The following is a 15,403-nucleotide window of genomic DNA, read 5'->3' on the forward strand; positions in this document are numbered from 1 at the left end:
CATCTTGATCCACAGGCAGAGACAGAGACAAGTCAGACAGAGAGACGGACAGAAAGAGGAGGGAAGGAGCACACTTGGGCCTGCATGGGCTTTTAAAATCTCAAATCTCTCAAGCAGGGTGGTTGTGGTGCATGCCTTTAATCCAAGCATTTGGGAGGCAGAGGCAGTTGAATCTCTGAGTTCAGGGCCAGCTTGGTCTATAGAGTGAGTTTGAGGACAGCCAGGGCTATGCAGAGAAACCCTGCCTTGAAAATAAATAAAGCCTCAAATCTACCTCCAGTAACATACTTCTTCCAACATGGCCTTCTAATCCTCCTAATCCTTCTAATCCTTTCAACTAGTGCCACTCTCTGGTGACTAAGCATTCAAATATATGAGTTTGTGGGGGCCATTCTTATTCAAACCACTACAATCACTTTGCTATCCAAAGAGTCCTAGGAGTAATTGATGAGGGAAACTAATCCCTTAAAACCAGTCCAATTTAGCCCAAAATGAGGCCTTAGCAGGTCATAGAAATCTTATTCATTACATCCAACTCAGACAAATCCAGCATCTCTACAATGCAAGAGATGAAAGGAGGCAGATCCTTACCCAACAGGATATGTGTGTGTAAACTAAATCTAGACGGTTTGTTCTACCTCATTTTGCCAGGCCATGAGCTTTCTCCACTCAGGTCTCAACTCACAGACAGACAGACACAACATACACACCAATATGTGCATGTCTACAGTCTGGATTCACTGTCTCTCGCTTCTCTAATTCTGGTAGACTGAGAGCTCTTACACACCCTTTTCTTTGTCTCTACCTCTTAGTGAAACAAGGAATGAAATTCTACACTCCCTCACTGCAGTCTTAAAATTCTACTTAGACCCAGACTGACACTCTGAGAGACAGACACATATTCAAAAGAGCTATGTCATCAGGCCACAGTGACAGCTACAGCACAGAGTCAGAGAAGAAGTGACCCAGAGATTGTTTACTGTCAACTTATCACCTTCCAATGTGGAAAACTGACAAAAATCTGGATTTTAAAAGTTTAATCTGATGAAATAGTCAACTATGTTTTCTAAGGACTGCTTATATAATCACTTCCAGGTAAGTCTACTTGACAGGGGCTCAGAGAGGAACAGTAACAACTGCCACAGCTCCTTGCAGCTCTGTGGGTGGCTGAGACACCGTGGTTCTGAACATTGTTCCTGTAGGACTCACGTTCCCATCTCAAGAGCAAGGGGGTCTTCCACCAGACATCAACTGTAGCAATGTCTCTCCCACTTACACAGGCAAATTTCATCCATGGACAAAAATCTTCTCCATTTGAAGATTTGCTCTCTCCATTTACTTTAGACTTTTGATGCTATGACTGCTGCCAGCTACTAACAACAGGGCAAACAGTGAGTCTCAGGAATCCTTAAACAAGAATCAGCCATGCTAAGCAGCTTCAGCCCAGGAAGAGGAATGGTTAAGGGCTCATGGTTAGGGTTGTATGATGCATATAAACTTAACCAAAGCAGCTTCTCATTCCAACTGGCTCTAAGTTCATGAAATGTAATGTGTGGCTTTCAGGAGCACGGCCACTCAGAGGTAGGAGTGTCATGGTAACTGACACTGACCCTGAAAGCCTATTCGCCTACCTTTGAAGCCTGGATCTGCTTTACATAGAGCTGTGTGCCCCTGAAAAGGTTCCTGAATATCTCTGTGCTTCAGTTCCTTTCCTCTAAACTGGAATGACAATAATCTTCACAGGGTTGTAATAATATTAGACAGTTATATACATACAGTGCTCACAGTAGTGGGAGCTGTATAGATGTTCACTGGTATGCTGGCTAGCTTTAGCTGTCAACTCCCTACATCCCATAATCACCTTGGAAGAGAGCCTCAATCCAATAATCTAGCTCTTGTTGGTCTGTGGGCATATCTGTAGGAAATTATTTTGATTATTAATTGATGTAAGAAGGATCAGTTTACCATGGGTGGTGCCATTCCTAGGCAAGTGGTCCTCAACTATCTAAGAAAGCTGAGTATACACTGGCCTGTGAACCAGCTAGGCTCTATGGTTCCTCCTGTACTCTGGCTGTGAAATGCACTCCATGGTCAGAAGTAATGCTGTGTGAAATAGCAAGTAGGTCTGCCTTTCAAGTTTCTGCCCCTTGACTTCTCTCAATGATGCACTGTAACCTAGAGAACTGTAAGCCAAATAAATCCTCCCCTCCCCTAAGTTGCTTGTGGTGGTTTGAATGAAAATAGCCCCCTTAGCCAGGCGGTGGTGGTGCATGCCTTTAATCCCAGCACTTGGGAGGCAGAACCAGGCAGATTTCTGTGAGCTCAAGGCCAGCCTGGTCTACAGAGCGAGATCCAGGAAAGGCACCAAAACTACACAGAGAAACCCTGTCTCGAAAAAACAAAACAAAAACAAAAACAAAAACAAAAAAAAGGAAAGGAAGAAGAGAAAATGGCCCCCTTAGGCTCATAGGGAGTGGCGGTATTAGGAGGTGTGGCCGGCCTATTTGGAGTAGGTGTGGCCTTGTTGGATGAAGTGTGTCACTGGGGGTGGGCTTTGAGGTTTCAGATGCTCAAGCCAGGCCCAGTGTCTCTCGTTCTTCCTGCTGTCTGCCAATCTAGATACAGAACTCTTGGCTCCTTCTTCAGCACCATGTCTGCCTGCATGCTGCCATAATGATAATGGACTAAACCTATGAACCTGTAAGCCAGGAAAACAAATGTTTTCTTCATAAGAGCTGCCATGGTCATGGTGTCTCTTCACAGCAATAAAACCTAACTAAGACAGAGGTTTTACCAGGGTGTTCGTCACAGAATAGAAATGAAACCACAACAACAGGAATGGCTGTCATCATCCTCATCAAGTCACCACCTCAGCCCGATACCAGAAATGCCCATGAAGGTCTAGCAAACCAGTGGGTCAAACGCTTCCAACATCTTCCACAAGGGCTCAGGGAGCTATAGCACGGCTATTGCTCTGTGTTCTAAATCTGTGGGTGCCCAAGAGCTTCTCTAAGAGATCTAGAAGGAAGGAGAAGGGCTCACAGTACCCGGATCATAACCATGTGGGACTCCAGCAAGATCTCAGAAAAACTGGGCTGCAGCACGTCCAAGCTGATGTTTGGCACTATGGGGGAAATGACAAGAGAAAGGCTTTGTCACACACTGTCCTCACAGTCTGTCCTCAGTACCCACACCCTTGCCAGAGCCTACGTGTAGTCTTCCTAGGAAGCTGAGACAGGGAGCAGGGCAGAGGGTCACTTACTGAGCTTATGTTAAGCATGCACTAGCTAATCTCAGGACTTGGGAGGAAAGAGACAAGACCTCCTTCTTGGTGTTCTGACAGCTCTTGACCCCAGCACCCATCACTGTGGCACTGACCCAGAAGCTGGCCTCCTGTTAGGATGAGACTAGGACCCAAATCTGTCTCATTCACTAATACATCCATGAGACCCATGTGATTCCTGACATACTTAATAAGGAATTATCCAACCAGTTAACCCACTGTTTGTCTAGATCAGGTACTAAGAAGAATGGAATAGCAAGTATGGAGAGATCAAGCACAGTCTGGAGCGGGGTGAGGAAGCTGAATCCAAAGACTTTTCAGATGAAGCTGACATTGAAGTGGGGATGTCAAAGGTGCCTGGAAGCAGAAATTTGGGATCACTATGGCTATCGCCTTCTGTGAAGGGCCTGGTTGGTTGTAGGGAGAGGAAGTGCTTGGCACAAGGCAACTGGACCAATCTGTAATAAGCATCGGAGGCCTGGAGTCTCCCACGGTGCAGAAACAGAAGCTGGGGGGCTGAAATGGCCTTGGAGGAGGTCACTTGAGACGAAGGAATTTAAAGAGGAAATAGACAAGAAGAAAAAGGAACTATGTGTCCAGAGACAACACTTACAAAGACAGGAATGGGGGGAAGAAAGGAAAAGTGACAATAAAATAAAGTCAGAGTCTATGATGGTTTGTGCTCCTAAGCAAAGAGTTTAGCGTATTTCCTCCTTCAGAGTCAGCCAGGGTCTTGACTCACATTTGGGATTGATATGGTCTTCTATGTTCCAGATGGAGTTAGCCGTTTCTTTCAGGTACGGAGTGCAAGTAACTTCCAACTGCTCCCAGCCCCTGCCAGAAAAATAGTCACAAATGTCCCAGAAGACTTGGAATGCCCCCAAGTGTAGCAATGTCCAATGCTCTTACATCTGTGGAACCTCTCTGTTTACAAGTCAATGGCCATGATTCTTTCAACCTCACACTTTTTATTACCACAACTATCCTAACAGTAGCTTGGCACACATTATTTCCACTTTACAAAGAGACAGAGCCCTGGAGTTCTAACCTGAAGGCAGGCATACAAATGTCCAACTATCAAAGCACATAAAATACAAAGCTATACTGAAGTTCTCTGCACCACAGCATCCCTGATGCCTTTTCTTCTTCCATCTACTACCAAGAAAAAGCAAAAGTGAAGTGAGCACCAACCATAGGGTGATCGAAGCTTCTGGTGTACCCCTTGTAGTGTGAACAGGGTAAGCTAGATTAGAATATCAGGATCCCAGAGACTTACCACTTGGGCAGGATCTTTCCTGAAGATCCCAGGACGCAACCTGTGACTAAATGGATGAGGCGAATGCGACTTCTCAGTACCTTGATCCGGTTCCCAAATTTTCTGTTCACAACTTCAATCCGCCAGAAATCATTTGAGTCCCCTGTCCCATTCTGCCACATAAACCAAGAAAAAACTTTACAAAAGTCAGATGATGTTAGAGACAGTGTTAAAAAGGAAAATGGTCACCCTTTCAAAGGCCACTGTGTTTCAAAGGTTAAATTGACCTCAATGACCAATGTAGGAAAGGGAATGAGGAGGCCAAGAAGTATCCCAAGAGTAACATTCCCCGGGAACTCCCTATTACAAAAGTCAGGAGAGAAAGAAGTAATGAAACTGTGGAATCTCCATGTCACAAAGCATGGGTTTACTGCTGACAATCAAATGAGTCATCCTGTATGCTGTTTGCGGAACATTATGGACAGAAAATAATTAAGAAGAATTTGTGTCGAAACTTTCGCGCTTCATCTAGTCACCAAGCGTGACTTTGATCTTATTAGTGTAATGTCAGTGGATAAAGCTGTTAGCAAACAATGGGAAATGCAGCAAAAACTAGCAAAGGAGAATGTGCAGCCCTGCAAATGAAGAAATTACTGAGGAACAAAATGGGACAGCAATGGAGTCAATGAAACTCACTCAAGACAAGAGACTTTGGAAGCACATGAGTCTCAGGGGTTCCAAAACAGAGCAAGAAACAAAAACTCTGAGCTCGAACCCCGTGTTGTGGACAAACAGTGAAACTGCTCCTAGGGACTTCAGCCTCTAGAAAGAGGTGTGGTTTTAGGTTTTTGGTTTTTAATAATGGATTTGGAACAGGCTGTGTTAGATGAAGTCAGTGATTTGAGCACAGAGTTCTGGGGTTAGCTTCAGCTCATCTCCTCACGTGCTCCTCAGCTTTAGCGATGGCATTACAATCTGGTTTAAGCCTGAAATGCAGTACTTCAAGGATTTCTTTTAACTGCAACAGTCATCTTATGAAATACATTGGGTTAATCTAGAAATTTCACACCTAAATTATAATGTCTTTTACATTTGTGACTGGCTCTTTTTCTGCTTTGTAATTATGAGACATTTTCTGAGGAGGGAAGGTTAGGATGTCATTCCCTCTTAGAGATGGAGGATTTTGTGAAATTGTTACACTGTCACCTTCCCCTAAACACTGACTCTTGATTCTGAAATCACTTACATTTGGAATGGAAAGTTACAATGCAAGTTCTGCATCAGGTCATGCCGTAATTTTAAAGTAGTGCCTACTGATCTGCCTGTTGGAGATGTTAACTGTCCAGGTAGACCAGGCGGTGTCAAGTGCATTGACAAAGTTACCATCTGTTTTCAAGTGGGTAATTTTAGTGCTCGCTTACCCAATATATTTTTTGACTTGAACATGTTTTTAGTTTTTCTTTTTCAGTTAGGTAATCCCAATGAAAGTTCTCCTGTGCACATCTTTACATTAGGATTGTAAAGCAAGAGAAATAGTTGGAGATTTTATAAGATGCCACTTTGCGGGGAGGTGAGGAGTTGTCCCTGAGAATGAACCAGAAGATGCTGCATCTTGTTTCCTTGTGATGCACTTTATGATTAGACTATCCAATGCAGACAAGCAGACTTGAATTATTTTGACCGATTTCCCGTGTTATGTGTTTTACACACATGTGTTTTATATACATATTTGGGTTAGATTTTCTCCAACAGAAAGCGGTTTCACTACTGGTGTATAAATAAGCACCAATAGGTTTTTATTCTAATTCCAAGCACTGTGGTTGAATAACATCACCTCAATTTTTTATTATCCTTTAAAGATACTGCATTTTCATATTCTTTATTTATAAGGGATCAATGCTGCTGTAAATACTGGTATTTTTAATGCTGGAATCTCATGCCACCACTATCAGATGCAGTTCCCTGTTTTGTTTAGTGAAGGGACACAAGCTTTCTCATGGTGTCTTCAGAGACTTATAAATGTGAATACTGATTGGCTGGTCTTTATGATGTGTTTAGCTGTGAGGCTATTTAAATAGTGTGGATGTGGTTTGTCATCCAGTATTAAGTTCTTTTTTTTTTTTTTTTTTTTTTGGTTTTTCGAGACAGGGTTTCTCTGTGTAGCTTTGCGCCTTTCCTGGGACTCACTTGGTAGCCCAGGCTGGCCTCGAACTCACAGAGATCCGCCTGGCTCTGCCTCCCGAGTGCTGGGATTAAAGGCGTGCGCCACCACCGCCCGGCCAGTATTAAGTTCTTAGTTACTAGTTTCTGTGTTTAAAATATAGGGAAGAGGGGAACTGCAGTGTTCGCTGGAGACGCCCTGTCTGGGAAGCTCTCCTCCTGCCTTCACTGAGCTCTCGTCCGGCCTCTGGGTTCTGAGCACTTCTCCTGGGCTTTGATTGGCTAAAGCTGTGCACATATGTAAACAAAGACTATTTTAGGGAAGATGGAGAAGCACTGCTCATGTCATTTCTTAGGCAGGTATGCTCGTATGCTAAAAAACTAGTATTAATTGTACAAAAAAATTGATCTCCCTCCCCTGAACAGTAATGAAATTACTTCTGCTAAGTAAACTTTTTATCTTATAATAAAGCTGAAAAATCCCTGTGTTTCTATTTATTGAAAAAAAAAAGCTTTTCTATATGTACCCTTGATAATCGATTTTGAAGAAATCATGTAAGATGATGAAAACATTTGAATGGTACAATAGATGTAAAAAAAATTTAGTTTAAAAAATTCGTTTTTACATTAAATGTTTATTTGAAATCAAATGATTTTGTACATAAAGTTCACACACACACACACACACACACACACACACACACACACAAATATATATACACACACACAGGGGATGAATCTAGAAGTGAGAAGTCTAAATGCTAACTTTATAGGACCAGAGTGTTAAGTTCTAGACAGCTGATTTTGCCCATAAATCATAATCAAAACCTCACTCAAAGCCAACAAGAAGATATGGGCCATTTGTGTCCATTATTTTGGACAGCACTTGGGAGGCAGAGCCAGGCCGATCTCTGTGAGTTCAAGGCCAGCCTGGTCTACAGAGCAAGATCCAGGAAAGGCTCCAAAACTACACGGAGAAACCCTGTCTCGAAAAAACCAAAAACCAAAACAAAACAAAAGTTCTCCCGGGTTTTTGGCTTCTTTTTTCTTTTTTAGTGTACTATCGTTGTGTATATATGTGCGTGACCAGGAAGGGGAGGAGTATGCCATGGTACACATGTGGACACCAAAGGGCAATTTTGTGGAGTCAGTTCTCTCTCCCACCTTTACGTGGGTTCCAGAGACTGAACTCAGGTCAACAAGCTTGCATGGCAAGTGCCTTTACCCATTGGGCCACACTGCCAGCCTTCCAGTCTTCCAGCGTGATATTTAAGAGATCACATGGTATTCCTATCTGACATCTATTAGGTATAGACTATATAAAGTTCATAATCACTTTGCAAGAAGAGGGATAGAGACAAAATAGAATTCATAGGCTGCTTTTCTCATAGCAAACTGAGCTGAACAGTTATAGCATGTTAAAGCAGTCTGTGCTGGCCAGCCATGATAGCATACAGCCTTAATCCCAGCACTCAGAAGGCAGAGGCAGATGGATCTCTGTGAGTTTGAAGCCAGCCTGGTCTACACAGCAATTTACAGGCCAGCCAAGGCTATATAGTGAGACAATGTCTCAAAAAACAAAACAACAACAAAAAAAAAGAGACTCATCTATATGCAGTCTCCAAATTCTCAGAACATTCTAGAATTCTGGGGAGGATGTGTGCTACTCCACGGCCCTGGACCAAGCCCCACAACTTTTTATATGCACCCTGCTCACACCCCAGTTTCTTACTTACTATGCCATAGCCAGTGACCTGATAGTGCTTCCGGGTCAGGGGGGCCTCATGATAGTGACTGTGCAGGTTCCGAGTTGTTCTAGAAGTTGGAGAAGAGAAAAGCCATTATCTGAAGAAAAGAGATGTGTGTGCTGCTTCTTCTATTAAGAATATGCAGTCATCTGCTAGAATTAGAAAAAATTAGAATCTGAACTATTAATCCCCACATAGCAGGAAACGCGGTGTCTATCCACTTGTAAGAAGTATTCTGAGGACTGGAGAAGAGAGGAAATCACAGTGAGAAAGACAGAGGGAGGGATGGTGTGCAGAGTACTATGTGTCATGGAGGCCAGGGTGGAGCATCAGGCAACCTTCACACCTTTAGTAGCTTTTCCTGGCTGACTAAGGAGGCAGGTTGGGGGAGAAGAAACGAGCAATTGAAGTGGATATAATTAAGTCAGGTAAACTTCCCCATTTAACATTTACTTTCTATTCTCACCAACTTTTTTTTAAAAGTGGGGATTTGCAAGGAATGGGGCGGGGAGGGGGGTAATTTAGTTTTGATGTACTTAGCTTTTTTATAACAACTCTTGGTTTTATTCATAAGTAATAAATGTTCATGACACAATTATGGGGGATTTGCAAAAAATTAAATATGATTCTATTTATTTATTAGGGACAAAATCAGATTTATTTAATATTAGGAATCTAAAGTATCTAAAATCCAACTAATTAGAAAAACATACCAGCCCCCCCCCCTCTGTTTTTCTTAGTATTTCAAAATCTCTTATTTGGTAATTCCAGTATATAAACCTTTGGAGGATATTTCTGCTAATGACTGCTTTTGTCTGGTTTTGGTCATTGTGCCTTTTCCTTGAGTAATACATCTTTGTGCATTGTTTACTGTTGTTGAAAAACTATTTATAGGAATGGATTCCAATGTCTTTCCAAAAGTAGGATTAACTCTTGCTTTTAGCCAGGTACAGAGGAGATGTTATCAGTCTATGCTCAGGTTTATTTAAGTCATGGCTTAAAGATGCAAAGCCCACCAAGGTGACATGGATGTGAGCCGCAGACCCAGGTGAGGATCAGTTGGAAGTTACTTCTTGGGAACTGGGGTTCCCTGCACAACCACCAACAATCTACTCCTACAAAGTCACGTTCCTGTGGTAGAGTGGGGGGAGCAGACACACACGTAACCTACAATCTCCTGGGTTCCAAGTCTTGGAGAAGGATCTCTTAATACAAACTTGCCACTTTGGAGGAACCTAAAACTTTGACTTAAAAACTGCTCTTGGGCAAGTGAGGTGCCTCACTCAGTAAAGGTGCCTGCTGCCAAGCCCCAGAACTTAAGCTTGATGCCTGGGCCCACTTACATGGTTGAAAGAGAGACGTGACTCCTGCAAGCTGTCCTCTGACCTCCCCACACACTGTGGCTCATGTACACACACACACAAAACAAAAATAAATAAATGTAATTTTTTTAAAAGAACCTTCTCTAATGAGGTAGTCAGAACAAAACATCAAACCTCAAGGCCTGATGGTAGTGGCACACACCTGTAATCCCAGAACTTGGGAAGCCAAGGCAGGCAGATCTCTGAGTTCAAGGCCAACCTGGTCTACAGATGAGTTCAGGACAGTCAGGGCTACACAGAGAAACCCTGTCTCAAAAAACCAAAACCAAAACAACAACAACAAAACCCAAACAAACAAACAAAAGAAGAAAGAAGAAACTTGAAGCAGTAAAACTGACTTTCATCTCTGTTTAAATTGTTCAAAGAGTAACCTGGGGTTAAGACCTAACAGATTTAAGGATGACAGTGTATTTGGAATGCATAAGCCTAGGGTGTACAAAGTAAGTAAAATCTTCTATTCAAGGCTGCCTCCTCTTTGAGGATGAGCCAGAGCCGGACAAATGCTATTAAAGAGCTTTTCCTTCATTAATCTCCAGATGTGTGGAGTGATTTCTCACTGGCAAAACATAGTATTTCTATAACAGGAGGAGGGGAAACGTGGCCTCAAGGCTTCACTTTTCTCTGAATTCTTTCACTTGGATTTTGGTCTAGTAGTTCTAATATCTTGTCAGCTTCTTCATACTTTTAAGCAGTTTTTGTATCATATTGGTGTTTCCATTCATTCCAATGAACAAACAGTGAGACAGACTAGTGTGTCAGTCTCAGAAACAGACACTTACATGTCCTAAAAGTATCTACCCGAAACGCAGCTTTGGGCTATCAAACTATCCTTTCTTTTGAGGAGGAGGGGAAAGAGCTAAAGTTATATTTTAAGTTTAAATTACTGCGTTTTAAAGAGATCTCTAAAACAAAAACGTCTCTACCCTGTCAGCCCCACTTGCCAAAGGAAAGATAAACTTCCTGGAATGCTGGGGGCTGTTGTTCATGTAAAGATAACAAGCCACATGTTTCACTTCTGCAAACAAGCTTGGTTGCCCCAACTGCACAGAATGTGTTTGATCACACATATGAGGGAGGTACATAGGCAGGAAGTACATCTGGATGTATGCTTGCCCTGGATTGGACGAAGGCATGAAGTACATAGCCTTATGGATTTTGCCTTTATAGGCACCAGACTAACATACTTTGCGGCCATTCTCTGGGAATCCCAGGTATGGACCTGGCCACTCACTGTCTATCGTCTTGGCCAATATTTAATAAAGTTTGCTTCAAATTTGGCTCAAAAATTGTGGGAGTGACCTTATTCTCACCCAAGGGAGTTAACAGGAGAAGGGACACTGAAAGGTATCCTTAAAGGTCATGTCCTCAAAGCCAAAATCAGCAGGCCAAGGCTAGCTCACTGCTCACCCTTATACCATGCACGGATTCCTTACTCCGCACAGAGGTCCACTGCCTGGGCCTCAGCCCCCTGTGCTACCACTCGGTTCCAGTGACAGCAGGGTCACTTACTCTTTGTGTTCCAGTCGGATGATGTCGCCATGTCTGACAAACTCCACTGGGAAGGAAGGATCTAGGGGATCTGCCAAAAAGAAACAAGTGTGGATAGCGAGTGAGTCACTCACATACTAAACCAGAGACAACGAAGGCCTGTTGGAAACAGTTACAGTGTTGTGTGATATGTGCTGACAGTCCTAAAGGGTTAGGTTCTCCAGTCACCTCAGAGGATCGGAAAGAGCATCCCAGAAATAATGCTCGAAGACTCTCAAGGAGCAGGGAATTCTGTCAAGTGAACAAGCAAGATAAAGGAACACATACAAAGAGTAATCCACGCAGCAAAGAGTCTGTGTACATAAAGATGTGGGAACAAACGACCGTGTGAACAAGTGGAGCGAGACTGGCCACTGTGCAAGGCTGGCAATATGACCTTTGACAAGTACTGAAGCTCTGCTGGAGCCTCGGCTGGGGGACGTAACAATGAAACTTTCCTTAGTGAGTGATACAGTCTTTACAAAATTAAGTCCACCCAACTGTCCAGTGCTTTTCAAAATCAAATTTGATCTGTAAGTAGACTTCCTAAGCATGAGATGAAACAATGAAATACTGAAAGAAAAGGACTTTCTGGGCATCTAGAAGTTAAAGCTGGTCATGATCTGGAAAGGCTGCTGCATAGAAAAGTAGCTGACAGCCATCACAGAAGGCAGAAGGCATCCTTGTAAAAGTCTGTCACCAGCAGTGAGATGCCAAGACTCTGTAAACAGTCAAGGTCAGGAAGCTAAATTTGCTAACACAAATGACTGGCCATGAGATTCACCTGCAGACACCCGTTGCTATCCTGCCTTATAAGCAGAGAAGGAAGTTTTATTTGGTATGGATTAGGGTGAGGGGCCTTTACAGCCAACAAGAACACTAAGATCTTAGATTTCAAAGTTCCCAGAAAACCCTCAGCTGCTTAGGTGAAATGCAACCATCTCAGCTTAGAAGCCACAGTGGAAACCAGGCAAGTTCAAATGACTTAGAAGTACCCCCAGTCTCCCTCAAACTTCATTATGACAGACCACTTAGTCTGGCCTGTTGTATCAAAAGCACAGTCAACAGTAGCAACACAGACTCACGCAAGGGGCTAATTTACAGTACTGAGCAGGCAAACAAGGCAGCAGGGGAGACAGCTGCCAGGTGTATGGTTCCAGCCTAAAGCAACAACGGGAGGAGATGCCAGGGGAAATAAGGGGGTCTAGATGAACAGCTGTCCGCTTCTCCAGATGTGGAGCAGCTGGCTGCTGTCAGCTCAGGCAGGTGCTATTTGCTGAACAGTCACAGGAAATGCCTGGGGTTCAGGATATCACCAGTGAGGATGGGCTCAGGTGATAACTGCTCTCTTACCGCTAACAGAAAGCTGTCCACAGGTAGCTAGTTGCCTTCCAAAGAAAGGAAGATCCTAAAGTATCTCTTGCTTAGTCCTAAAACCAGAGATCCCAGCTAGTTAGCGTGTGTGTATATGTGTGTGTGTGTGTGTGTGTGTGTGTGTGTGTGTGCGCACTCATGCACGCTCATGTTTGTTACAGCCTAAACCCGGGCACAGGGCTGGCAGACACTTGGATTATCAAGTAACTCAGCCAGCTCAGGGACAGAAAAGGACAGCACTCTATCATGTCAGGACTACAGGTGGGGTATGGAGGGTTTGGAAATGAAAGCGACTCCCAGGTACCCTCGGTTAGGTCTACCTAGCAGCCCCTGGGATGAGCTTACATGACCTCTTCCTGGATGAAATCTGAGCCCTGGCCCAGCTGTTTCACTCACTGCTCTTCCTCTATGCTTTCAACTGTGCTTGGAACACAACAGCAGCTCAACAGTGTTCAAAAGGATCCCTGCGATGAGTAAAGATGTCAAAGGTGTTCAGAAGCCCAGTGTCAGGAGAAAAGTGAAGGGCTCTCAGTCTCTGCCACATTACCTGTGTTTGTATTATGTTTCTTGATAATCCACAGGTTGTTGTAGTCCTTATGCAAATAGGTGGTAACCTAAGCAGAGGGCAGAAGGGGGAACCATTATGATTATTAGCACAGCTGTCCAGGCACCATCCCCGGCAAACTGACACCGCTTTCAGGATCCCCAGCCACCAACTCAGGAGGCCACATTTCCCAAGGAAGCTTAGAAGCAGCTCTCCATTTTTCAGAATTTGGAGGGCCTACCCCTCAAGAACTTTTTCATTTATCTCTTTCTTTCTGCATCTTGTCAATAAAATTTCAGCTGTCTTGAGGGAGGACCATTATACTGTGTGTCTTAACAGACTCAGACACAGAAGCAGTAGATTTAGCATATTTTAAAAGTGATTAAGACAATGCCTGGGGGCTGGAGAGATGGCTCAGCAGTTAAGAGCACTGGCTGCTCTTCCAGAGGACCCCGGTTCAATTCCCAGCACCCACATGGCAGTTCACAATTATCTGTAACTCCAGCTCCAGGGGATCCAACACCCTTACACAGACACACATGCAGACAAAACACCAATGCACATAAAATAAAAACAAATCATTAAAAAAAAAAAGCAATGGGCTGGGCTGGGGAGACGCCTCAGTCGGTAAGGTGCTTGCTGCACAGTCCTGAAGACCTGAGTTTGATCCCCAAAACAAGTAAGAAAAAGCAGGTGTGCTCAGAATCCTATCACTGGGGAAGAGGAGACAGGACAATACTTGCACCTTGCTGGCCAGCCGGTATAACTAACCCAGTGAGCCCAGGTCCAGTGAGAGAGATTTTCTCAAAAAATAAGGTGGGAAGTGGTTATGGAAGGCACCTGACACTGATCTCTGGCCGCCACATACACACGCACACCTGTGTACCCATATCCATGCACACTTACAAAAAAGCTATTATCTGTTCTTAATATGTGGGTAAGTGACACTAAAATGCTCCATAAATATCTTATCTTAGGGTTTCAACCCATAGTCATAAACTGATTTTTTTAAAAAATTATGTGTACATTCATGTGAATGTCTAAAATGCAGTGATTGCTCTAACAGTAAAAACCTAGACACAGTATGAACATCTAGTTAAGGGGTTGGGGACTTGGCTCAGTGGTAGAGCACTTGCCTAGCAAGTGCAAGACCCTGGGTTCGGTCCTCAGCTCTGGAAAAAAAAAAAGAGGACCAGTTAAAGCCCGGCAGTGGTGGTGCACACCTTTAATCCCAGCACTCAGGAGGCTGAGGCAGGAGGAGCTCCAAGTTTGAGGCCAGCCTGGTCTAGAAAGTGAGTTTCAGGACGGTCAGGACTACTGAGAGAAACAGTGTCTTGATACTGTACACATGGAATAGAATATTGTACACCAGTAAAAATGTTGGGGAGCATTTTTTTTTAAAGCAGCATGCAAAAAGGCTCAGGAAATGCTCCCATTCACAGTGACTAGCAGGCACTATTCTGAGCACTGGGCAAGTCTCACCCTGCTCAGTCGCTCGCACAGCTCTGTGCTGTAGGTGCTGTTCCCCCCAATAGTACAAAGAAACAGGCTGGATCATTTGCTCAAGAAGACACAACTAATGGTTTGGGAAGCAATCGGAGGAAAGACTAAAAATAAAACATACACCTTTGCCAGACATGTAAACACGTATCAAAACAACAGAAATACATACTTTTCTTCTGAGTTCTCATAACTTCAATTGGACACAACATGACTAATTTACTTGAAAAAAAAAAGTTGGAATTACCATTTATGGGGGAAAATCACTCTGCAAGTACTATGGCTATATTTGAGTTATTTGAGTGGTTTTTCTTCGTTTCTCAGGAAAAAAAAATGATATTAAGAATACACAAAAGACTAAAACATTTTGGTTCATACTCATGAAACAAAGCTAGATCCAGTCTATCTATCTACCTGGGACTTGTTCACAGATGTTGGGGTCCTGTGCATATATGGAGGGAATGGCTTCTGTTTTTAGAAGAGCCATTATCAACAGTCTCCCAGGAAAATTGTTTCTTTATCATGTGTAGCCTCTGGCCCATTCCCACAGAAACACTGGTTTCCAAGGTGGAGTTTTTATACCGGTCTCCTAGGAACTCAAGTACCTAATTATAGTAGAATGCTACTTTT

The 15,403-nt window shown here is 43.4% G+C and overlaps 1 protein-coding gene across 1 annotated transcript in view; it reads right to left on the minus strand.

Moving 5' to 3' along the window:
* Pomt2 (protein O-mannosyltransferase 2) overlaps nt 1-15,403 on the minus strand; it is a 44,363-nt gene that overhangs the window by 8,021 nt on the left and 20,939 nt on the right. Inside the window, 6 exon segments of the mRNA XM_052738622.1 lie at nt 3,048-3,124; nt 4,026-4,117; nt 4,560-4,711; nt 8,435-8,513; nt 11,338-11,407; nt 13,277-13,343. Coding sequence (XP_052594582.1) covers nt 3,048-3,124; nt 4,026-4,117; nt 4,560-4,711; nt 8,435-8,513; nt 11,338-11,407; nt 13,277-13,343 — 537 coding nt within the window.

This window comes from Peromyscus californicus, unplaced genomic scaffold (assembly GCF_007827085.1).
Source record: "Peromyscus californicus insignis strain IS unplaced genomic scaffold, ASM782708v3 Scaffold_15__1_contigs__length_86483966, whole genome shotgun sequence".
Lineage (NCBI taxonomy): Eukaryota > Metazoa > Chordata > Mammalia > Rodentia > Cricetidae > Peromyscus > Peromyscus californicus.